The sequence below is a fragment of the Micropterus dolomieu genome, linkage group LG23 (genome assembly GCF_021292245.1).
Source record: "Micropterus dolomieu isolate WLL.071019.BEF.003 ecotype Adirondacks linkage group LG23, ASM2129224v1, whole genome shotgun sequence".
Classification (NCBI taxonomy): Eukaryota; Metazoa; Chordata; class Actinopteri; order Centrarchiformes; family Centrarchidae; genus Micropterus; species Micropterus dolomieu.
The window spans coordinates 18,472,422-18,495,850 of record NC_060172.1 but is presented as its reverse complement, the minus strand read 5'-3'; the positions used below and the strand labels follow the sequence as shown (position 1 = coordinate 18,495,850).

The following is a 23,429-nucleotide window of genomic DNA, read 5'->3' as shown; positions in this document are numbered from 1 at the left end:
CCAAATTAGAATAAAGTGTATTTCAAAAGTCGAGAAGCTCCCTTACTTTGACATGCATACAGCACAACACAGCAGGCCTGACTGTTGTGCCACTCTGTTCACAGCTGCCCCTGCCAAGCACAAGTATATTAATGTAGAATGGATGGTGTGCTGCAGTATCTGACCTTACTATGAAACTTTGCAGTGGTAAATCCTGTCTGACTGCGAGGAGCTTTCCTTCATCTCATTTCCTCAAAGAAAGCACACAAATATAACTTATATTTACAGAATTTTATTTCATTATGTTGCAAACAATGACATCCAGATATATTGATACACAATTCTTACTGTGCGTGTATGTGCATTTGTGAGTGTGTGTGCATGTGTGTGTAAAGAGAGCAGTGAGACCACAGAAAGCAGAATGAAAATCCCGTGTGAGGGAGCCCTCAATGGGTTAACAAGGCAGAGATAGTGAGCAAGAGGGCACCGGGCGATTCTCTGGGCTGACATACACACACACACAAACCTCATAAAAAGGTGAGCTGACTTTTTCCTCTGTAAAACACACTTTTTGCTATGGGGTGTGTGCCTGTGCTCCTCAGCAGCTTAGGGATCGTTAAGGTCCTGTGAGTGTCTACTAGAAAGCAAGTTTGCTAAAAGAAATGAAGTAGTATGAATAAACACAGTGGGTGAGAAGCTTTGCCTCCTCTCTCTCCATCAGAGCAGAGATGGCAGAGAGATTCTCCTGTCATAATATACAAACACACACACACACTATGTATACACACATGTACACGTGCACTCGCCCGCAGAACCTTGTGCGATTCGACTAGATAGCTGCAGCCTGCTTAATTTCTTTCTTCAACTTATCTTCTCCTGGACAGCTTCCATTCATTCTCTTCCTTGTATGCTTACTTTCCTCACACTTTTCTTTATCACCATCCACACAGTGACAGACCACAAGAATAGAGGCATGGAGTAAAACAAACAAAGCCTAAACCCCTCCAGCAAGGGGTGCAGTCAGTCCGTTAACCAGAATCCACCTGCCAGCACACAAGGATATTTATCCTTTGACCCCACAGGAAGTCATGACAACAGTATGCAAATTCGGCAAATTTAACAGTATACAATTTTTTTTTTTGATTCACCATGCAAGGAATACTTCTTATCTTTTGAGTGTGTTTATGTGTCAGAGATTGCGTGACATTTATTAAGCGTACCCTACATCCAGAATAATTTACATAAAAAGGACAATAGTCATCTTAATAGGACTGGACTGATGTAGGGGGGGGTGGGGTGGGGGTGGGGAGGTAACGCGCCATGGTCAACTATGGTTTGGAGTGCGAGAGGTGAAGGGCTGGGTGTCAGAACAGAAGGAATTGGGCTGAGGTGCAGGACATGGGTGGGGTAGGGTGGGGCATTAGGGCTGCTTTTGGAGTTGGAGGGTGGGTGGGGGTGCAGGACAGGGCAAGAGATGGAGGCAGTCTCAGCGGCACTCCCAGACTTTGACTGTCTGATCGACACTGCCCGTCACCACATAGGGAGCAGTCTTGTGGAAATCTGCAAGAGAGGTAAACTTTTGTTAAGTACGCTGCATTAAAGATGGGCTAAATAATTTCAACAAGTTCAAAGTGAGCATTCTAGCTTTGGTTTTAGTGTTAGATGTCTGAGAGGCAGGAGATGCAAAATGGATTCCGTTAATAACTGTGTCTTACCCAGTGAGGTAACAAAGTGTTCATGGGCACACAGGGTCTTCATGCAGCGTTTGTTCTTGTAATCCCAGATCCTAATGGTTTTGTCGTCAGCACAGCTCACTATGAATCGTCCTCCAGGATGAACCAATATCCCACGCACCCAGTTGTCATGTCCCACCTGAAGAAACCAGACAGATTACCCACCGCTCCCCCCATTTATAAGCACTAACACTGAAGACAGTCATAGAAACAATCACTCACCAGAGTCATAAGGCAGATGCCAATGCTGACATCCCACATCTTAATTGTTTTATCTCTGGATCCAGAGAGAAGGAAGGGGCCAGGTTTTCCACTCTTCTTGCTCTGCAAAACAGAGATACAGGGAAGATGTAAGAAACAGCGAGGCCTCACGGAAATAATAACTCTTCTGTTTTATATTACAGTTTTACTTAATAACAGCGCATTGAGGTCTTATGCGGCAGTCATTATTTCAGTGCAGACTGTTCATCACTGCTATAAACAAATATGGGAAACAATGCAGCTGGACCAAAGATACACAAACATCCTGTTTAGGTAAAGGTCAGATCCTGCAGCAGCTGTACATACCTCGGAGCCTGTGGCCTCCAGGATGGTGGGGTGAGCACTGTCAGGGGCCCAGGCAATACACTCTACCACGTGTTCATGCTCCCGCAACTCAGCTTTACACTCCTTGGAGGCGGTCACCCAGACACGCACCGTCTGGTCATTGGAGCAGCTGGCGATCAACGATCCATCCTGGTTGGGGCGCACCATCCTCACCCACTCCCTGTGGCCTGTAAATGTCTTCACACAGTACCTGTAGATTGAAATAGTGATAACAAAAAACTTTATTATGATATAACAGCATTTAGCATCAAGTAAAGTAGTAAACTATGCAATATTATCAGGGATACAATAAAGCTCATGGGAAGGAAGAATGAAAAAATATATACCGGTGTATGAAAAACTATGCTCACAATCTGAAAGTACATCTTAGTCTCTGAGAGCTTGTGGTGGGAAGACTAAACAAGCCCTCCCCTCACTTACCCAGTGGCCACTTCCCACATCTTGATGGTTTTGTCTCTGGAGGCAGACACTATGTGGTCCCCATTTGGCATGATGGCTACAGACGACACGTTGTGATCGTGACCTGGATGACACAGTCAAGAATTATGTTGAGTAACTGGTCTGAGTTCATACATAACACACATAATACAAAAACCACAAAGCCAGATGTGCCCAAATCAGTGTCCAAAAGCATTTAAGACATAAAGCTAGCCCTTCATTAGTTCATCAGTTTCTAAACCCCGAATCAGTGGTCATTCATATCACATGGTCTTATTGGGATAATGTTTGTCATGCTAACTTCTCGTACTCTGAACAAAGTTTATCTTTACTGATTTACAACCAAAATATTTGTAATATATATCTGCGTAACTACAAACATTACACCAAATCATACATTTTAACTGAGTAGTTAAGAAATCGTCATATGTCACTTTTGCACCACTTCTTCCCTGTACTGGAAGCATTGTTATTTCTGTAAACGTCTCTTACCATGCATTGTTCGGATGCACTCAAACCCCTGGAAGTCCCAAAGTTTGATGCTCATGTCAGCTGAACATGAAGCCAGCAGTTTTCCTGTCTGGTCAAAGGAGATGTCCTGCACGGAGTCTGTGTGGCCCTTTAGGGTTCGCTCAAAGTCCCCTGCCTCGTAGTCCCACACCTAAAAATCACAGACGGCGATGGACACTTCAGTCTCACCTTGCCCAATTATCAAACACAAACTATATGCATTACCTAAAAATATAATTTAACTCAGTCTAACAGCAGAAATCACTATATTGACATAACTGATGTCGAGGCATGCAAAATCAGAGATGGGTTTTCATAGCACAATCAACAAGCAGGTTAGATGTTTGTTGTAGATGTCTTTTGACATTAAACTCAAATTTGAATGTTGGAAAAATATGCAGGTAGACATGTATGTTAAACTGTTTAAACTCAGTTTAAATGGCTGAGAATATCCTTATTGCTAAAATCAAGTTGTACACATTAAAAACAACCTGCCGACACTGTTTAATTAACAAAAAGGCTGAAAAAGAAAGAAGGGGATGGGTTGAAAGAGAAACAGATTTGCACGCTTCCCAAGGTGCTGTGCTCTGGGAGTGTTGCCTCTGACAACACGAGCATCAGCCCATCTCCACATAGATGAGCAGTGACAAAGCAGAAAAAAGAAACTTCAGAGTGAGAAAGGAAGGGAGGGAGGGAGGGAGGGAGGAGGATAAAGGGGGGAGGCGGTGGGGGGAAAGCGTGTTGGAGCAGAAGCACTGAGGATAAAAAGGGAGAACAGCCTCAGATCTGCAGTACAGCTTTGATCTGAAGGGTCAGAGCTGCAGAGGCGATGTTGTGGTGCACTGCAACGCTCATTGTTTTTGCTTATAGATGCTACTGCACACAGCCATCACTACTTTAATATTCCTGCTACAGACACATTTTCAAGACACCTCAAACATATTACGTGTTTATTATGTGAACATAAGAAAAGTTGAAGGAGTCTCGACAGTTCCAGAGAGAACACATGGGACCTTGAGGACTAAACTGATGCATAATACATTAGTGTGATAATGTTATTTCTTCACATTCTTTTATTCTTTATTTCTTCACAGGATCATTTTCTTTAACGTTTTTTGCATTTTTTAGGGCTGTCCCTTTAATTAGTTTCTTCAACTAGTCCAAATTACATAACTACCCAATATATCAATACCATTTCTCACAGTCTATTGTGATAATTTGTACAGAGTCTAATATAACAGCCCCACAATAAACCCCCTTGTTTGTTGAAACTGTGTATGAAAGGTATTAATGTAACTTCACGGGCATTATGGAGGCCGTAGTGATGCAGATTATATTGTATCCCTCACAGACCTCAGTCCAAAGTGAAATATAAGATAAAAAAAACTGAGTATTTATGACAGAGCTGTTGTAACGGATTGCATCAGATGTAGTTAGCTGTACCTGATAACGTGGCAGCTCAGAGTGTACACCCCGTTTATTAAAAACATACACACCTTAATGGTAGCGTCCTCGGAGGCAGTGACCATGACGGAGAAGACGGGGTGGAATATGACACGAGTGACCGGAGCGCGGTGCCCACTCAAGGCGTATCGCTCCGGGGGACGGGGGATCCACTCCTTGGGGTCTCTCTTTTGACCCACAGGTCCTCCATGTGTCATCTCCTCCTTCGCCTCATTCAACTTTGACTCCAACTCCATCACCTGAGGCACAGCGTCGAGTCAAGGAGCAAAGGAGACTCATCAGCAAATGCTTATCCCAATAAAAACATTTATGTATATTATTTGATTTAGACACGTAACAATTAAATATCATCGTGCTGACCATCTGGTGGTTTAGATTGCTAAAAAGCTGAAATAAAGTTGTTTGTATTACAATTTTTCTTGGTTAGGTGAGGGAGCATGGCCTCAAGGATTGAGATTTACATTACAATGATGTATTGTCCATGTCACGATAAGTACACTGCACGTCCACAGGATTAGTCTGCCTTACACATGTGACTTGTACAGCATGTCAGACATCTCAGGAAAGCACACCACATTCCTTACCTTCTTCTGTAATCTGATGACTGAGGTCCACTTCTTTTCCAACAGCCCCGCATACTTTTTATCTCCCTCTTCATTCTGTAAATGGAGAAAAGACAAGATGCTGAGAAAGGGGACCCACATTCCTCTAAGTAAACAAGAATCTACACATTTTTTTTGTCATTTGTCGTGCACCAGTCTCTCCTTACCATATCTAACTCTGCCTCTTTCTTGAAGGTGGAATAGGCCTCCTCGTATCCATTGGAACGGAGATAGTCGGCTATAGCCCGGTTTCTGTGAAGAAGCAAAATAAAACAGAAAAAGGTTTCAGGTGTTTCCACCAGTTCCACATTCACTCCACACAGACGCTAGCATATACCCACTGCTATTAAGTGGTCAGTATCAGTGTAATTTCATATGATTTTGCCCAAAATTCTGCTAAAAGAATCAAGTCAAAGTGAGGTTGTCATTTCTTATATAAAGCTTCACCTTAACAGAAATGCTGGTTCCTCCTTAAAAGAGGGCAGGCCACACCCTGTCTTAACAGATTGGAGCAATGGGACTCAAGTTTCACAGTTCTGCCTTAAATGTCAGCAAATTTGAGTAAGTGCCGCAAGACACTGCGATCCTTCAGTGAAGAAAACAAAACGTAAGGATCAAATCTCTGGGAAACTGTTTTGTGCTGCTATGGAAACCAGAGACTTCACAAAGGGTGAACACCGGGCACGGAAGACGCAAGGACAGGACAAGCGCATGGAAACAACCCTAAAACACACACATACAGACTTGCACTCAAATACATGCAGACAGTTATATAAATCAGTGGAACAGCTCTTCTATGAGATGAAGGGTGAATATTTCATGAGCGATGGTGCTAAATGTAGGCTACAGCTTCCAGGCTGCTGCTAATAATTGTAACCCTGATATAACAGTCTGTTAGACTTTGATCATTAGGCGATCACCGGCAGGGTTTCCACTAAATTCTCACAATAAAAATTGTTTATTAAACTCCCAACATAAACAGTAAAGATAGAAGAAATCTGATGTTTTGTGCTGTCTGGACTGGAATGTACTGAACTGGGATGCATACCGTATGATCAGCCAGGCAGATGTCACTGCACAGAGCAGCTCATATTAACCAGCCATCATTTTGTTAAGGTCCTCCTCCTTCCCCATCCCCCCTCACTTCTTTGCTCCTGTCATGTGGGTTATGAAATATTCACTAAGTAGCTATCAAGTGAAGCACCTTGAAGTCCACATTTCCACAATGATTACTCATTCTTGTAAAGGAATGCACTCCCAACATCTGCATTAACTTCTTATGAATTTAGCCCAAACAGCTGAACATTTTCCACTGCAGTCTATGAAGAGAGGAAAACATGTAATGTATGTCTATAGTTGGAAAACTTCGAGGTATGCTTGCTAAAAAGCAAGCACGTGCGCCTCTTCATGAGCACTACAAGCGCGTTTGTCTACGTGGCTGTTCTTGTTTGCATGTGTAATGAGCCTGCACACCCACATATTTTCATCCAGGCACTCACAGTTCATCTCTCTGTCTTTGTGACAGCACCATGGCGGCTGCTGTTCGCTCCCTCTTGGGGAGGTGAGGGTGAGGCGATGTGCTGAGGGAGTCTGGCTGGGAAGTGTGTGGTGGGGGTGTCCGATCCCTCTGTGACGCTCTTGTTTCGGAGACTCGGAGGTGGCGAAGAGAGTGCCACGCAGAGGGAGGTGGACCGGAGATACTGCTGTCAATCAACTGAGGACAAGGCTCCACGAGTATTTACTGGCCCAACTCTCAATCACCAATCAAACGTGCCCATCACCTGATCAAGAGAGAAGAAAAATCAGTATATTTGAAAGAAATGTTACAGCTGATCGTCAGTACATAAAAATTTTTATTTATTTTCTAGGTTTGACAGACAAATTAGTGAGTACAATCAGTTGAACCCATATAACTAGGTTCCAGGACAAGTGTTTTTTTTTTTTGAGAAAAAGTTTTCCAATCTGCTCTTTAAAGTCAATATACTTTAGAAGAAGTAAAAACATACACTAGTTTGTGTGAATGAAGCACAGAGGCAAGACAATATAGAAGTACAACAACCTTTAACTAAACAATGCTGGGCAGTAGAGAAAAGGCCATCTTAGGGCTTCTTTGTCATCCTCCTCATTCATTGATGCATGTATCTTCAGAACACTCACTGCTGCTATAAACTTACATTACATCAATTTCCAAATGGAGAAAAAAAAAAAAAAAAAGACTTGACTAGCAACTCTATCTCCTGCACATTTGATCTAGATCTCTGTTGCCTAAGCAAAGCATAATTTTTAAAAAGCTAGCAGCAGCTAGGGCTGAACAATTTTGAAAAAATATCTAACTGCAATTATTTTCACAGATATTGCAATTGCGATATGATTTGCGATACTAGGGTGAATGAGAATTTTTACATCATTACTCTAATTTTCATTGAAAAACATTCAAATGAATTACGGTGTGATTTCTGCAGGAATCCGTACCAAACAAAAATGTTTTCTTAAGTCTCTAGAATATAATGTGTAGGCCAGGACATCTCTGCAGCACGACAGTATTTAATTTAAATTGGTATTTTGACACATATCACCTTTGCACCCCATGCAATTGGAAAATTGAAGTACACTATATTGCGATTTTGATAGAATTTCGATTAATTGTTCAGCCCTAGTAGCAGCCGATTGTGCTCATTTTACCTGAATGACTTTGTACCAATTATCTTATCGGTAATCTTTAGGATCCATCAAAACATTTCTTCTTGGTTATAGTTTTAAAATCAGAATTTTGGGGGGCAATGTGACCATCCCATTAGAAGAGCACAGATCAACAGCACACACAGACAAATCAAAAACACACCACTCAGGGATTGTGAAGCTAATAAGACTATTCCTGAGCTTCAACACCGCTGGTATCTGGGGCCACAATAGCACTAAGCTGCTTACCATCTAGACCAGACAACCTAGAGTCTGTGTGTGTGTGTGTTTCTAAGTGATAGAGACCATAAGTTCTCCATACAGCTGACAGTGCAATGTAAAGAAGGGACTGGACAGGAGCTAACAGGATTAGTCCCAGACATAGAGAACGGCAAGCCACCCTAGGCTGTATTATTGTCCACTTCACTGTCTGCTGCCAGTTGCAGCTTCTAAACACAAAAGACTACTCAAAGGAAATAAATTATTGAATGATACTCTATAAAATGCGAATGTTATATATTTCTACTTTACAGATCAGCACTTCCTTTCAGTCAAAGCATGGCAGCCGCGGGAGACAACAAAACATTAAGCCAGGGAAGTGCCTGATGTGTCCTAGAAAGAACTCCTTTTTTCCTGCCTGCAAACCTGAAGAGTGCTCCGAGCTGACAGGACAGACCTAGTGATTTTAGCTGAGCAGCATTCTCAGCGCGGTTCAAAAATAGCCATTTGACCAAACAGACTAACCTTCAAACTATTATGTAACCAAGACAATCTCGGTAGCTTCTGCACCTGCCTGAGACTTCAGAGCTTCTGCATTTGAAAGAAACATTTTTAAGGAACACACAGATAAAGGGGTGTGCAAATTAAACAAGCAACAGTATGAGTCCTGGTTTCAGTCAGTTATCACATTAAAGGCAAATGTACAGTTATCTAGACTTAGTGCTAAACAGGGCAAACATGGTCAGAGCCATAAATCAAGAAGGGTGTAAGAGCCTGTCTATGTTTCATGCTTATCAAAAGGAAATCTAACTACTCAGTCCATTTCTACTAAAATGCAATGGTTGCTTTGCATTTTCACAGATAAAGAGGATTCTACCAAAGGATGAGGAACGCCCAGAAGGTTTGAAACGTCATACAATGTGCATCTGTTCATATGAGTATACCACTTTGGCTTAGGACTTCAACATCACCTCAGACTTTAGTTAACTGTGATGGAAAATTTTTCATATTTTCTGTCATTTTATGGATGACAGCGATGAACTGTAAAATAAAATAAAATAACCAACAGTTTTATGTATCAATAATAAAATAATCATTGGACCTAGTTGTGGCCCTGAATTATTAGATATAAAGTAACAGTTGGATCATAGATGGTCAAATTATGAAAATAACGAGGGAATTCTGTTTTAGTAAGACAGTATTATGTATTAATTTTATTAAGGAGGTACATATCACCAACCCGAGTCAGTCACTAGTGTCATCAAATAATTGTCATTAAAAGGGAGCAGTACTGCAACACTAGCTGAGGTGGACAAAACACACTAGAGTAAAGAGAGCATTTGAATCAGCTTTATTTTAGCCAATACTAATCCATTCAATTCTGCCCAAATTGGCTTCATCTTTGGACATCCATAGTTTTTCATGGCATAAAAAAATGATAAGCCTTACAAGTGTTTCCAGATTAGCCTGGCAATAAAATGATGGCCTATTGGCAGGCAGAGCATTCTCCGAACAGTCTGATCTCTAGTGCCTTGAGCAAAATACTGAATCGACTCCATCCTACACCTGGGGCACCAATGTCCCCCCCCGTACTACATGAATCTATCATTAAATATAAATAACTAACACAGTGACATAGCACAAGCCTACATTTAAAGCTAGATTATGACTGTATAAAGTATAACAAGGCTTCATTTCATGGAAATGATAGAAGGGACCGGTTGAAATGATACATTGTTCGCGCACAAATTTAGTGTTTTTTTGCTATTGATAGATGACAGAAAGTACACAAATTAAATAAAGCGACTGTCCACAAGTACAGAGATATGGTGATGTAATTAAAGATAAACTAACTTGGACATTTGTTTTTCATGTACAAAGTTTTATCTAATGTAATTAGATAAATTGATTGTATTAGTTGTCATCAATTTACTTATTTTATATTATTTTGAGTAGTACTTTGGTAGTCTTTAATCATGTAACCCAGCCCTACCTACAACCTGATGATTCTACCATCCATACACACAACAAAACATTGTGCAAGCTTTTAAAAATAATATTTTTATTCAATCCAGTGGCTTGCCATCATCTGTGTCATAAAGCAATCTACTGTTTAAACTCTCAATGTGTATTAATTAGATGCATTGGCTGATATTAGCTGACTTGTCCAGGGTGTACCCCGCCTTTCACCCAATGTAAGCTGGGAGCGGCTCCAGCCGCCCGCGACCCTGTACGCAGGATAAGCAGTTGACGATGGATGGCTGATATTACCTCATTGCCGATTTACTGTATCAGCAAATGTCAGCCACTATATGACAAGAACATGAAGTAAAGGAATGTCAAAGATATGTTCTCAAACAGTATCACCATTCAGTAGATTGTCTACGAAAGAGCAGTGACAAGTTCTTCAACTCCAAAATTATTTACTCTGTTCCGACGTCTAGGTCTGCAAAATAAAGTATGAGATGATAATGAACTACTTCTATTTCTTCTCTTTCTTTCTTATTAACAAAGAGCTGTGTACAAAACATACAGGCAGCAGCTTCTCATTTTAGCCGGCGCTGAAATTCAATGTGTCAGATATATTTAATCAACATTTAGATAAATATAAGTATCAGATTGGACTCAGTGTCGGCAAATACCCAATATTTGAAGACTTTGATCTGGATCAGGGCTAAAAAAGCTTTACTGGGATATCCCTAGTATAAAAGAAATCTCTTAAAAAACTGGGGGGGGGTCACATTTGAGCTATAATAATGTGTTTTAGATGGAGAAACAATCCTATCACAATATATGACCGACTACTTGCGTCCACTGAGACACACGCAGCATGACGACCACATTTCATTGAAGAAAACGGAGACGTCACTAGGAGACAGAGCCGCCTCCCATCTCTCTGCATCGACTCATAAATCACAACACGGATGTAACAACTTACATGCTGCTCTCTCAAGAATGTCACCATACCATAAGTATTGGTTTAAAGTGAAATGTAAAAAAGGTGAACAGATGACTTGACTAAGCTCCCATTCGGTTACAATATCAGACTGTGACGTCAATCATGCCTCATCGGCCTTTCTCAGGGCACTGAAAATGTGTCTAGAACACAGAGAGTCCTGTTCAGTTAAACAAGCAGTTGCATGATGTGATACTTTACACCTCTTCTCCAAATGAACAAAATTCTCTAAAACCATGTAGAAATATATCTGTAAATGTAACGGTAAGATCCTTATACTTGAAGACAACCTGTCTCCATCTACAGGGTCCACCCCAGGACTTTTGTGAAATTTGATGACTTGCTTTCTGAGTTACATATAATTATAAACACAATAATTTCAGGTTGTTTGACTGTTGTATAAAATGAAGTAAGCAAGTGGTACATCTCTTTGAGCTATGGTAACATGAGAGACATTAAGTTTACAACAACTAGTAGTTAATTTCATTTTCAATTAATGTTATTTTTTCTATTGATTGATCTATAAAATAGTGAAACATGTCCATCACAGTTTCCTGGAAGCTGCAACCAGAGAACGGTTGCAATTCTTGCTTGATAATTGATTTAAACAATCAGCCAAACTTTTAGAAATCTTTGTTCCATTTGTTCAAGCTGCTGTACAATACCGCCGCTTATGGGTGACCTTCAGGCCAAACAAGTACCTGCGGGCATAAACTGAACAACACAGCAATGTTTGATTACAAATCAAACATCATGGCAAATACCCCCCCATTTAACTGGTAGCCTACAGTACGTCATTACATTTTCTTGATCAATGATGTCTCTCCATAGTAGGATTTTGTGTGATATTAGTCTATTGCCCTGCCATAAAAACAGTAAGTTCAAAAGTTACTCAACCTTATTGCATTTGTTATCAATGCCAACAGTCAAGGTTTAAATGCAATAAGACAGTGACAGAATATCAAAGCATGATGCCAATAAATCTTGGATGTTCCACTGAAGTATGGTGCTTTAACAGGTGTAGTTCTTCTCATATGGAGGAGAAAAAGTATGGGTGGAGATTCAAGTATAAATATAGCAGAATAAAAACAGAAAAAAAAATAATCACCTTATTAACTTATATGTGAAAACATGCAACATGAGACGTTGAGGTACTTTAAGTACAAGGTTCATAACCTATTCCACAGACATGGGCCTTCACAGTTAATGTTTTGCAATATCAGCTACTGGACGATTACTGTGCATTCAATTAGCTATTAAAATTTGTATCGGGAGACAGTTTTGTTAATCTCAAGTAAAAACTGTATAGCCTTATTAATTAACAGCGTTCCATGGTGATCCCGTTTTAGTCTCCACCCTGATAGTGATTCATCAAACTATAGTAGATAACCTTAAAGGGGCTAGTAGTATGCATGAAAACAACACACATTTGCTAAAGACTGTTTTATTTTTGTGAGAAACAGGTCTGAATTCAAAATCTGGCTCGGATGACGTCTTTCCAAGCTTCGATGGCCACAAGGGCAAAGTTGCAGCAATGGCTCAGCAACGCCCTTTCCAGCTACTGTTAGCTTAGCACTATAACGTAGACGTTAAGTGGAGCTGTCAGTGTGAGCAGACTGGATTTACACAGCCACTCAGTCGCCGTACCAAACACACACAAAGGGAGTTTGGTCTACGTTTAAAAGCCGCTAGGCAACATAGCTATTTGCTGAAAATAACCTAACGTTACCCGTTAAAATGTGAAGGAGAATGGGATATGTAACCCAAGTTAAATGGCTGTATTATTAGCCGATATTCCCCAGTAACGTTACAACAAAACACTGTTTTAACTGTTAGTGTAACGTAACAAAGGTTCACAACAAATAATTTCAACGTTTCAAATATATCACTTCCATTATGCATTTACTAGCTACGTCAGGGTATTTTCACCCGACTGTGGAAAATATGGCAGCAAGCTGACAGCACCTAAGTTAGCTTAGCCGGCTAACGTACCACGTTAGCTCATCCCCACAGAACTTCCATAAATAGACGCAGCTAACGTTAGCCAAATGTTCAGTTGGGCTTCACAACAAGTGTCTCGATCCAAATCACGCATTGACGGAGAAGCACCCAAGCGGCTGTAAGACGACAATCACATTCAGCATATTTGAATAACCTCACCTTTTGATTATTTTAACGTTCAGTTCAGTAAATAGATGATCTTTGGAATGCCAACTTTGCCACTTAAGCTAGCTTAGCTTGCTCTCGGCCTCTCCGCCATTTTGAGATCGGAACGGGAAAGCGCAGACACCGAGGCAATTCGTCGTAAAAAATAACAAGTCTTTCTAAGTGCCAAAACTAAAACACAGACAAGTGTAAAAGCTACTAACTTACCCTTTGACAAATGTTCACTTTCATATCCACTAGACTGGTCTAAACATCCGATCGGAAACCCTGGTTTTGATGTGGTATTGTGACTTTTCACATCACCCGGTACGTTCAGATTTTTTTTCTCCTCTTCGGTACCACCGCATTCGCCCCAGCTAACGGTCGCGACTGGATATCGGCTGCGCGCACGTTGAGGTGAGCGGAGACGCGCCGCATATGTGTCGCTGTTGGGATTAAAGGGAAAATCCAACATAAATATAAGTTTATACGTTTTGGAAAATTATAATTAAAGCCCCCCTCCAGTGTATTTTGACATTTCTATGATATTTCATATAGTTCGGAGTCATTTCCTTACATTGTTGATTACCCACATACTTACACTTCCACATAGCTTAATTTTGTGCTCAAAGTTGCAAAAATATTTTCTTTTTGCTGCTGTTTACATTCATCCCAGACGCAAATTCAAAAAATGCAATGCGGGAATGTTCGGGGTGTATACCAGAATCGGAATTAGAATCAGCTTTATTTGCCAGGTATGTGTATACATAGGAGGAATTTGACTCTGGATTGTACATTGCTAACGATGTGCTTACTTATACAATAATACAATAATAAAATCAGACACCGGCTACAGTATAGAGAACACATATATACACACTATAAACAAAAACAATATGGACAGATTGAGACAATAGTGCAATGAGCATTGTGCAAATGATGCAGGAGTAAATTATCATTACCATTATTATTATTAATATTATTATTATGTATATATCTGAGGTGGATGAGATATACAGGTGCACATACACATACGTGCATACATGTACACAGTGCAGTGGAGAATAGTGCAAAGCATGCTGGAATAAATAAGTATTATGTGCAGATCTTATGTACTTGAGGTATAGGTGGATTTGGTAATATACAATATGACAATATGAACAGTATGAACAGCTCTGAAATAGAGAACGAGAGAATGATGAATAAATAATAAATGGTAACCCGTCAAGAGGTGGCTGATTAGAGACAGAGTTATTGGGTTATTGCACAGTAATTGTTCCTGAGACTGTGGGTCAGAAGTCAGCTGTTCATCAGAGTGATGGCTTGTGGGAAGAAATTGTTCCTGAGTCTGTTGGTTTTGGCGAACAGTGCTCTGTAGTGGCTATTTCCTGACTCTGGAAATCCTGGAAGTCCTGAATGGAGGGCAGGTTGGCACCGATGATCTTTTCTGCAGTCCTGACTGTCCTTTGTAGTCTGGTCCTATCCTTTTTGGTGACAGATCCAAACCAGACAGTGATGGACGTGCAGAGGACATACATAAGTGTGTGTGTATATATATATATATATATATGACTATATGGCTATATATTGTTTTACTTTATGTTACCATACTTTGATATACACGTAATTAGCCCATATGTTAAGTTCTGTGTGTGTATAGCATGAAGGGACTACAAATTTCGTTTTGTTATAGGCAACCATGTGCAGTATGACAAATAGGTACCCAGGTTGTTAATTGAAATTTAGTTTCTAACTTCCTTCTGCTGTATAGCAGACAATATACAGTAATACAAATGCAATCATAAAATAGTACAGAAATAACCTATATTCAATGGAGCAGTGCTGGTGCTGAGGATGAAGGGGGGGGGGGCAATATCGACAACAGCTGAAACTTCTATTTCTTTTCCCAGAAGGCAGCAGGGTGAACAGGCTGTGGATTGCCTGAGTGCTGTCCTTTGGCTCTGCGCAGGCACCTCACTTCACCGATATCACTGATCCTTGGAGATGGGTAATGTTCTTCTGAGCAGTTTTAATCACCTGCTGCAGAGCCCTCAGGCTGTGCACATCCCATGCCAGTTTGTGATGTTTCCAGTTGGGATGCTTTCTATTGCTCCTCTGTAAAAGCTGGCAGGAACTTGGCACTGGAATTTAACCTTCTTAAGCTTTCTTAAGAAATACAGTCAAGTACTATGTACCTTATTATGTACAGCCATATGGTACAGCCAAGTTTTGATTTACCTGCACTTTTAATGTAAACAAGTTTCTCATTGAGATGCGCAGCAGTGATCATGTCACATACAGACTCATGCAGCTGACCCATTATAAGAGATGGTAAATATCTAATGGAACAACTGCCAGGAAACTATACATAAGTAATAATGATTTTACACATACTATGGGTACATAGTACAACAGTTGTGCTCCATAAATTGAAATGGCAATGATTTAGGGGTAATATTCAAAATGCAATCACTAAGCTCACATTCAGTCACTAATTTGGTGTCAGTGGACCAACTTCACAAACTTGAAGCATAACACTCTCGTTTCCAGTTCAGGGAGCAGTTTAGACACCATACATTTTCCCATAATTAACTGAAGTATATATAAGACAAGCTTATTGTTCCTAAAGGAGTCACCTGGATGTCAATGACAATGTGAATTGAATTATAATGGACTGCTAGTACACACCTAAAACAGTCATAGAGATGGTAATTTTCAGGCATAGACAAATCAGTTATGAAGTTCTGAGAAGCGTCAATGGCACAAGTGTGAAACCCAGTGGACACACAGGGGACTGCAAGATGATAAGACATCGAGACTTTTGGTACAGTGTTGCTATATTTAATGTGATCACACTTGAGTTGTCTTCGCTCTTAATTAGTGGGAGAGCTCTAGTGGCATGTGATTTATTTACCTGTAGGTAGAGCTATAGGATTTTACATTGCTAATGGAGCAGTACTTTGCAGCAGCATTGGTAGCAGTCACAGCTAACAGCTCTCACTTTTAATTTAGTAAATGCCCATTCTAGTTATAGGTTTATTTATTTATTCCACGTTATTGCACCTTTTGTCCTAGAAGCTTTGTTTCAACTTCAAAATGTACGTCCTGTTCAGGAGATGTTTGCTAGTACTTTTATTGCTGATATCTGTAATGGTTGATTTTATATTAAAAATGTTAGCATTTTAAAATTAATGGGTTTCAATAGGAGCAGACACTCAACTTTCTTCCAACCTACTCAACTTTAAGAGCTAAAGGCTCCGGCATATGTGCAGCTACAGACTCCATTTGAGCTGTCAGTCGCAGAAAAGATGTTGATCTTTCAAAGTTGAATTTGGTGTTTAGTTTAGGAGATGTGCCCTTCCAAAGTGAAGGGTTTTACAGTGTTTAAGAGATTTTATCAGTGTGTCACATGATGAGCTAGAGTGTAGAGAGAAGATTTGGTAGACTAGAATGTTTGTAAGACTGCCAGTCGTGTATATTTATCTACATAAGCACAAAAAATGCATCAAAATATAGCCACATGCCTTTTCTTTCTTAAATGGCAAAATCTTGCTCAGTGTAGGTTTAGCTTTTTAGATCTGAACCTTAATTGATAGGTAAGTCACAGTCGTGTCTCATTGACACCCTTTTGTAACTGCAGCCTGAGTTCTCCCCCTGTCACCAACTCTTGAATTTGTTAAATCATCCTTCCTGTTTGGAGTGTGGATACATGATATATATGTTCATGTTCAGCTACTGAAGCACAAACTAAAAACACCAAAATGATAGCCGAAAAGCTTTTTTGTAAGCACATGCACGTTTCTATCAACAAATGATCAAATTGTGACTTCCTCAGACGTCTGCCTGAATAGCTCACTTGGTTAGAGCGTTGGTTTCAAGAAATGAAGAAAGGAATAAAGGAATGATAGAAGGAAGGAATCAAGGAAGGGAGGAATCAAGAAATCAAGGAAAGAAGGAAGGAATCAAGGAAGGAATCAAGCAAAGAAGTAACCAAGGAATCAAGGAAGGAAGGAAGGAACAAAGGAAAGAAGGAATCAAGGAAGGAAGAAAGGAAGGAAGGAACCAAGGAATCAAGGAAGGAATGAAGGAATAAAGGAATCAAGGAGAGAATCAAGGAAGGAACCAAGGAATGAATGAAGGAATGAATGAAGGAATAAAGGAATCAAGGAGGAAAGGAAGCAAGGAAGGAATCATAGAAGGAATGAAGGAAGGAAGCAAAAAAGGAATTAATGAAGGAAGGAATCAAGGAATGAAGCCACACTTGACGTACTGGGACATAACATATAGTTACTGGGTGCTCCTTTGCGCCACATAGCGAACACAGGAAGTGACTTTTAAGTATTTTGTGCAGCGTCTAAAGTGTGTGACAATTCAGAGCCGCATCGGGAGAGCTGCAGTGCGGACACAACACTGACATGCTTCACGTGCGAGGGCCCATCCAGTGCTGATTGCGGCTTTAATATTTTTACTGAAGTAGTCTATGGCATATGATTATTTTACCTGTAGGTAGCACTGTAGGATTTTAAATTACTGATGGAGCAGTACTTTGCAGCAGCATTTTTTGCAGTCAAAGCTATGTCAGCTATGACAGCTCTCACTCACATTTACTGAAGTAAATACCCATTCTAGTATATTTAAAAAAATTCTCAGTAGCAGTAGGCCTAAACAAACTGAGTAGTAGTATAATTTTATTTATTTTATTTATGCATTTTTCTGACAAACAGGAGGACATTTTGGCTATACATATTGGCCTTGAAATTACAGCTTGCATTGTTCATTCATGCATCCCATACATTTCAACAAGAGCTTTATCATGGCTGCGGCTCTCTTCAACGTCCAATCCTCCCCAGACAACAGTAGAACAAAGTCCTCTTCTAAAAGGAGTCATCTGCCCCTGTCTGTTACTTGGATATAGTTGTTGTCCAAAGTAGGCTAACTTACTTATTAACACCTTTCATTTGCCATTGTTGCTCATTGCCAGTGGTCATTTTCAAAACTCTGACTGAATACACAGCTTTTCTAATGTAACTGTCCTTTTAGTCCCTAGTTCATCGTTGTCGTCTGCCGTTCTTAAATCTTTTTTTCCAGCTCTTCCACTTTAGACTTTTCCTTTCCTTTTAACTCAGTCCTCAGATCTGCAATGTCTTTAGCACTATAGAGAGAAAGACATAAAAGATACAGTCTGTGTGAGGAAATCACTATTTACATTTACCATTTATCAGAATAATAATCAGGTGAGGCTAATATTTCAACCCCCTCATTAGCATTTATTTTTGATTCCATAGCTGGGGCCATTTCAATGTTCACCTGAGGGCAATGAGAATGATTCCACATGTGAGGTTGAGCTGCTGAAGGATTGTGGGAAGGCATGGTGTGGAAAACTGGAGAGAAACACAAATGAAAATAAGTATCCCAACCAGAAATGCATGTGTTGCATGTATTTACAAAACTGTACAAACCTTTGGAGGTGGAATACAGGCACTAGGTGTGTTACTGTAAATGTGGTTGATGGCTTTCTGAAGGATCACACCCTGCTGAGTAAGGCTCTTAAGGTACTCTGAGCTTTCCTTCGTGCTGTCATGGTCCTCACCAACCTTCATGTGTGCAACAAAGAAGCCTCTCAGTTTAAATTACAAGTATGTAGCATAAACATAACACTGGCAAACATGCAAAACAAGCATTTTAAAGCACACCTGGCTCTTGTATATTGAATAAGCCTCTTTCTCATGTTGCAGAGCTGATCGAAACTCTCCTTTACTCTCGTACACAGTGGCGAGCAGGTGATGACTGCAGAGAAAGTAGAAATGAGCAGAGGTAAAGAAATTTACCTTAACTTTAACAATGAAATGAAGGAAGGAGTATCAATTGTTGAAGGAAGTGTTTCTATCATTTTCCCAGAGTGTTTGTAATTATTGTAATAATGTGTTGTGATCTGCTTCTGAATAAAAGAAAACAGAGGAACATGACGACAAACTGTCTTACCCGTGTGCATACTTCAGAGATGTGGCACCGTGGTATTTTGAGGTCAAAATTAAGGCATTCTGCAGGAACTTTAGGGAAAGCTCATACTCCATCAGTCCATGAAGCACTAGACCCAGCATACTCTGATGTAGTGGAGCACAACAGGGACTTTACCAGATGATTTCCAACACAAAGGTGTGATGTAATTATACCTTCCAGCACAAATAAAAGTGACTATATGGAGAAGCCTCGCCTGAATATTCACAAGCTGAAATACCGGCTTACCAAGTAACTTTCTCAGGGTTGCATTCAGTGATTTCTTATGATCTGGCGAGGCTTCAAGTTGCCTATTTGTAACTCCCAATATCTTATCTACCTGAACTTTTTTGGACTGTTTGTTAAAACTCTTTCCTCAAGTTTTATTCCATGATAGGGTCCTGATCTATCACTCTAGTACTTGAAGGGATTTTTTCTTTCATTTTTTAAAACTTCTTTTTTTGACTCCCCTTTTTTCATTAACTATAATATTCTGTTCTGAAAAGGGATAAATGATACCAGTGTACTGTACCTGGAGACTGGGAGGGGGTGTTGAAAGGATAAAGAGGCGTATCTGGATGTCAAGTTAAATATAAACTTAAAAAACTATACTGCTAATATCTATTCTGTATTCAGTTTGGGTTTGTACAGTAAAGAACATTTTGCTAAAAGAAAAATGTGTTCAGTCCATCCAAATTACTTGATTTAAAAAAAATAAGGATTTGAGTAACTCTTATTGATATTATTGATATATTATTTGAATTTTTCTGACTTTTTAAACTCACTCCTAACTAAATCCTCAAATTTGTGCAAAACACTTAATACCCAAAGTGGGTTAAAATCAAGGCCAACTGGATTTGGTTTAAGATACGGGAAGACATTTCACCTCTCATCTAAGAGGCTTCTTTAAAAGGCTTGGCTTACTAGCACTGTATAGTTTGTACACAGGTTAACACTTTATTTTAAGGTGCTTGTAAGGACAGTAATAAAACAGTTAATAAGACACTTACATAACTTTATTAAAGCACAATTAATTCATTTATAATTGCTTATAAGACACTTATAGGCTCTTTATTAGAAACTTGTTGATGGTTTATATACATGTCATTAACATTAATAAGATGTTTGTAAACTAGACTTAAGAAGGGTTAATTAGAAAAATTAATAGATTTGTTATTTCATTGTAAGACAAGTGTAGTGAACGTGAAAGTTTGAAGTAGAGTGAGTCACTGAGATTGAGACATAAGAATAAAATTTCTTGATATGTACGCTACACTGAAAGGAATACATTTTGAGAAGGGGATATATTTAAATCTTTGATATTAACAATAAAATGTTAAGTTTGTATCTTTACACAAATATATCTAGTTTCGAATTTGCTCAAAAGACTTTGTGCATTTTTTCCTTTAAGTAATCCCAGACAATCTTCTATTGTCTAAAATAGACAAATAACATTGAAATAGATTGTTGTGCAAAATAAAGAAGAAAGACAGAAAGCAACACTTTGTACTTGATGTCTCACTTACATCCAGGAGTGCGACGTGCGGATGGTCTTCTCCGCTCACAAGCAGGGTGAGGTATCGAGCACGATACAGCAGCTGTAGGGACGTCGAAAGCCGGCCTCCAGCAAAGCAATAAAGGGCCAGGTAAGTCTGAATCACAGAGAGAAGAATACATCTATGTGAAGACACACGTGGTAGAAAAAATTGAGAATTAATTATAGATGTTTGTAAAGGAACAACAGGAATAACATGTTATGGTGGAACTCACATAGTCTTGTATGGTCTGTGGATGGTCTATACCTTGTACTCTCTCACTACTCATAACAGCCTTTTCCTGGTGGCTGAGGGCCTGTAAGACATGGAGAAAGGAGGGAATCATTACTTTAGCTCACAAATGTTCATATTTCTGTCTGTTTGTATAATGCAGGTCAAAGACTGTATGACATCACTCCAGAAGTGGGTGATGACTTAGAGGTCTGGAACCAGGTTTGGAAACAGGTCATGTAGAAATCAATAGTAATGCATATTTACATCCGCATATTCCCCCAAGATGTAGCTGAGTCGTCCCAGGAGACGCAGGCACATGCACACATCCTCATGCAGGACCCCACATACGCTGCTGAACAGAGTCAGGGCCTGGCTAATCAATTCATAGCCGTCTTTGAGAAGCCCTGAAAGCAAACATAAAACCCTGCTGATGAGCTTTGAATGTAGAAGAATACTGCTCTTCACATGAAGTACACTGAATCCAGATGGGGACTCAAACCCACTAAATGATTTTACTTACAAGCAAGTCCAAATCAGTAGGATGTTAGGATCGGTATTGATTAAAGGCTACTCTGTGTTAAATGCCTAGGTGGTGGTGACCCTCAAATATTTCTATATATACACTGTGTGACAGAATTGACAGTTCTTGTAATCTAATGGTGCCTTCAAGTGCAGTTGTGTTCACTATGTGCATGATAAGAGTCCATTTGAATGACCCACTGATGGGGTATTCACAACACAACATGTTAAAGGATAGGTTCACATGTTTATCTTAAAACAATGCTCACATGTGCACATACACATTAAAGGTGATATTGCTTGATGTAATTGTTCCCCCCATTGGCGACAAAGACACCCTTACTCAAAACGATTTTCAATATAAGTAATGGCGGACAACATCCACAGTCCTCTTTCTGTGCAAAAATGCAGTTCTGATGTAGCTAAAATAGACTCCAGCAGTCTGAAGATACAGTACTTGCTTTCATTTTCTGACTATTGAAGGCTCATATTTACTTTTCTGAGCTTGAGAATATATTTTTACACAGAATGAGACCGTGGATTTTGTCCCCTATCACTTACATTGACATTTCTTTTTTCTGGTCAGTATGGACAGCAGCAACAATTACAGCCAACAAAAAGTCTTTCACTTTACACTGTCACGATCCTCTCTGTCTGCTGTCTTAGTGTGCTCCTCTACCTAATATTATTGTTTATCTGGTCATGATTTGTGTTCAGTATTTTGGTATCTTCCTTATTTCTGATCTGTTCCATGTTTAGTGTTGTCCTGTTTCCTGGTTGGTGCTGTCACTGTTCTCTGCCCTGTTCTGTTTAGCAGTCGGTCCATGTTTTCTGTTTTGTGGTTTTGTTCCTTGTCTTGTGTTTCCTCTGCTTAGCCTTGTTTATTTCAATGTTCATTTGCATGCTCTGTTTAGCTCACTTAGTACCTGTTCTGTTTTGTATCTTAGGTTTAGAGCTGCATTTTAGTTCTGTGTCTTAGTTAATGTCTTTGTATTTACTCCTAGTTCTGTGTTTGCATTATTTTGGCTTTGTCTGCTCTGTGTTCTGTTTAATCCTAGTTTCAGTCTGTTTTACCTGTTGGTTGTAGTTTATTTGTGATCTGTCTGCTTGTGTCTGATTTGACTGTTATTTTTATTATTCTAATCTGTTACGTCTTATTTTTATATGGTCTGTGTTTAGTAGCCTGTGTTGTCTGTTACTCCAGAATCCCTATGCCTGCCTGTCTCTGTTTTCCCCTGCTGTCTCTCAGCCTGCCTGTCTCGTTAGTCCTGATCCCTCTCACCTGGGTTGCTCGTTAATTCCTAGGTTTAAATGTTTGCTGTTTCTGTTCAGTGTCTGTTGGTCATTGTTGTGTGATGAGTGTTCTGCCTGTTTCTGTGACGTTTTACACGTGAACTGCATGTAAGCCTGAGTTTCTGGATTAAAACCTATGTTCCTACAGTCAACTCTCGAGTGTCTTGCATTTGGGCGCTCTCCTGCTTTGCTGACAAGTATTGTTTTTAGACAGACTTGGAAAAATGTGAACCTATCATTTAAAGTTTTTAACTCCTCAGTTTTATAGGTTGTAAATTATTTATAAATCAGTTTCTCATTTCTAAGCATAATGTTAAAATGCAAAAAACACCAAATAATTCAGTTGTTTTCAAAAGGGGAACAATACAATGTCCATTCATGTTGCTCTTTTGCCCAGCAACAGTGTTGTAAAGGCTTTAACCACTTGAATGTGAAGTATATGGTTTACTTTACTACCTTGAGAATAAGACGAGTTCACTTTTAAGATACCAAAAATATCACCTACACCACACTGTGTATT

General features: G+C 39.7%; 2 protein-coding genes and 1 long non-coding RNA gene across 14 annotated transcripts in view; 1 reads left to right on the top strand and 2 right to left on the bottom strand.

Moving 5' to 3' along the window:
* Positions 1-255: 255 nt before the first annotated feature.
* LOC123962613 (lissencephaly-1 homolog B) lies at positions 256-13,952 on the bottom strand. Of its 4 annotated transcripts, none has more exons than XM_046038784.1 (11): positions 13,933-13,952; positions 6,832-7,113; positions 5,500-5,584; positions 5,315-5,389; positions 4,763-4,969; positions 3,249-3,417; positions 2,739-2,841; positions 2,280-2,508; positions 1,935-2,036; positions 1,695-1,851; positions 256-1,539 (listed from the first exon to the last, which is right to left on the bottom strand). In XM_046038784.1, exons 2-11 carry the CDS (start codon positions 6,861-6,863, stop codon positions 1,466-1,468), a joined length of 1,233 nt encoding a protein of 410 aa, XP_045894740.1. In that variant the 5' UTR covers positions 6,864-7,113; positions 13,933-13,952; the 3' UTR covers positions 256-1,465. The 4 variants fall into 4 exon arrangements, with proteins under 4 accessions (XP_045894740.1, XP_045894737.1, XP_045894738.1 ...); XM_046038781.1 differs by lacking the exon at positions 13,933-13,952 and adding an exon at positions 13,560-13,748; XM_046038782.1 differs by lacking the exon at positions 13,933-13,952 and adding an exon at positions 13,347-13,366.
* Positions 13,454-23,038, top strand: LOC123962617. Of its 2 annotated transcripts, none has more exons than XR_006823016.1 (3): positions 13,454-13,748; positions 20,861-20,974; positions 21,258-23,038. It is a non-coding gene; the product is annotated as an uncharacterized LOC123962617 (long non-coding RNA). The 2 variants fall into 2 exon arrangements; XR_006823017.1 differs by lacking the exon at positions 13,454-13,748 and adding an exon at positions 18,636-19,145.
* LOC123962611 (clustered mitochondria protein homolog) overlaps positions 18,003-23,429 on the bottom strand; it is a 30,734-nt gene continuing 25,307 nt past the window's right edge. For all 8 annotated transcript variants that reach the window (XM_046038772.1, XM_046038771.1, XM_046038773.1 and 5 more), the window contains 8 exons: positions 21,362-21,501; positions 21,099-21,179; positions 20,855-20,980; positions 19,314-19,435; positions 19,025-19,118; positions 18,791-18,925; positions 18,639-18,712; positions 18,003-18,483 (listed from right to left, as the gene is read on the bottom strand). In XM_046038772.1, coding sequence (XP_045894728.1) covers positions 18,402-18,483; positions 18,639-18,712; positions 18,791-18,925; positions 19,025-19,118; positions 19,314-19,435; positions 20,855-20,980; positions 21,099-21,179; positions 21,362-21,501 — 854 coding nt within the window. In that variant the 3' untranslated portion in view covers positions 18,003-18,401. The remainder of the gene's footprint in view (positions 18,484-18,638; positions 18,713-18,790; positions 18,926-19,024; positions 19,119-19,313; positions 19,436-20,854; positions 20,981-21,098; positions 21,180-21,361; positions 21,502-23,429) is intronic.

What these genes read in the sequence shown, in the direction of transcription:
- LOC123962613 (XM_046038784.1), bottom strand. Translation starts at nt 6,863, where the DNA reads ATGGTGCTGTCACAAAGACAGAGAGATGAACT. An exon ending in GCATCTGCCTTATGACTCTG is followed by an intron (nt 1,852 to 1,934) that starts GTGAGTGATTGT and finishes TGGTTTCTTCAG; the next exon opens with GTGGGACATGACAACTGGGT. An exon ending in ACACTTTGTTACCTCACTGG is followed by an intron (nt 1,540 to 1,694) that starts GTAAGACACAGT and finishes CCTCTCTTGCAG; the next exon opens with ATTTCCACAAGACTGCTCCC.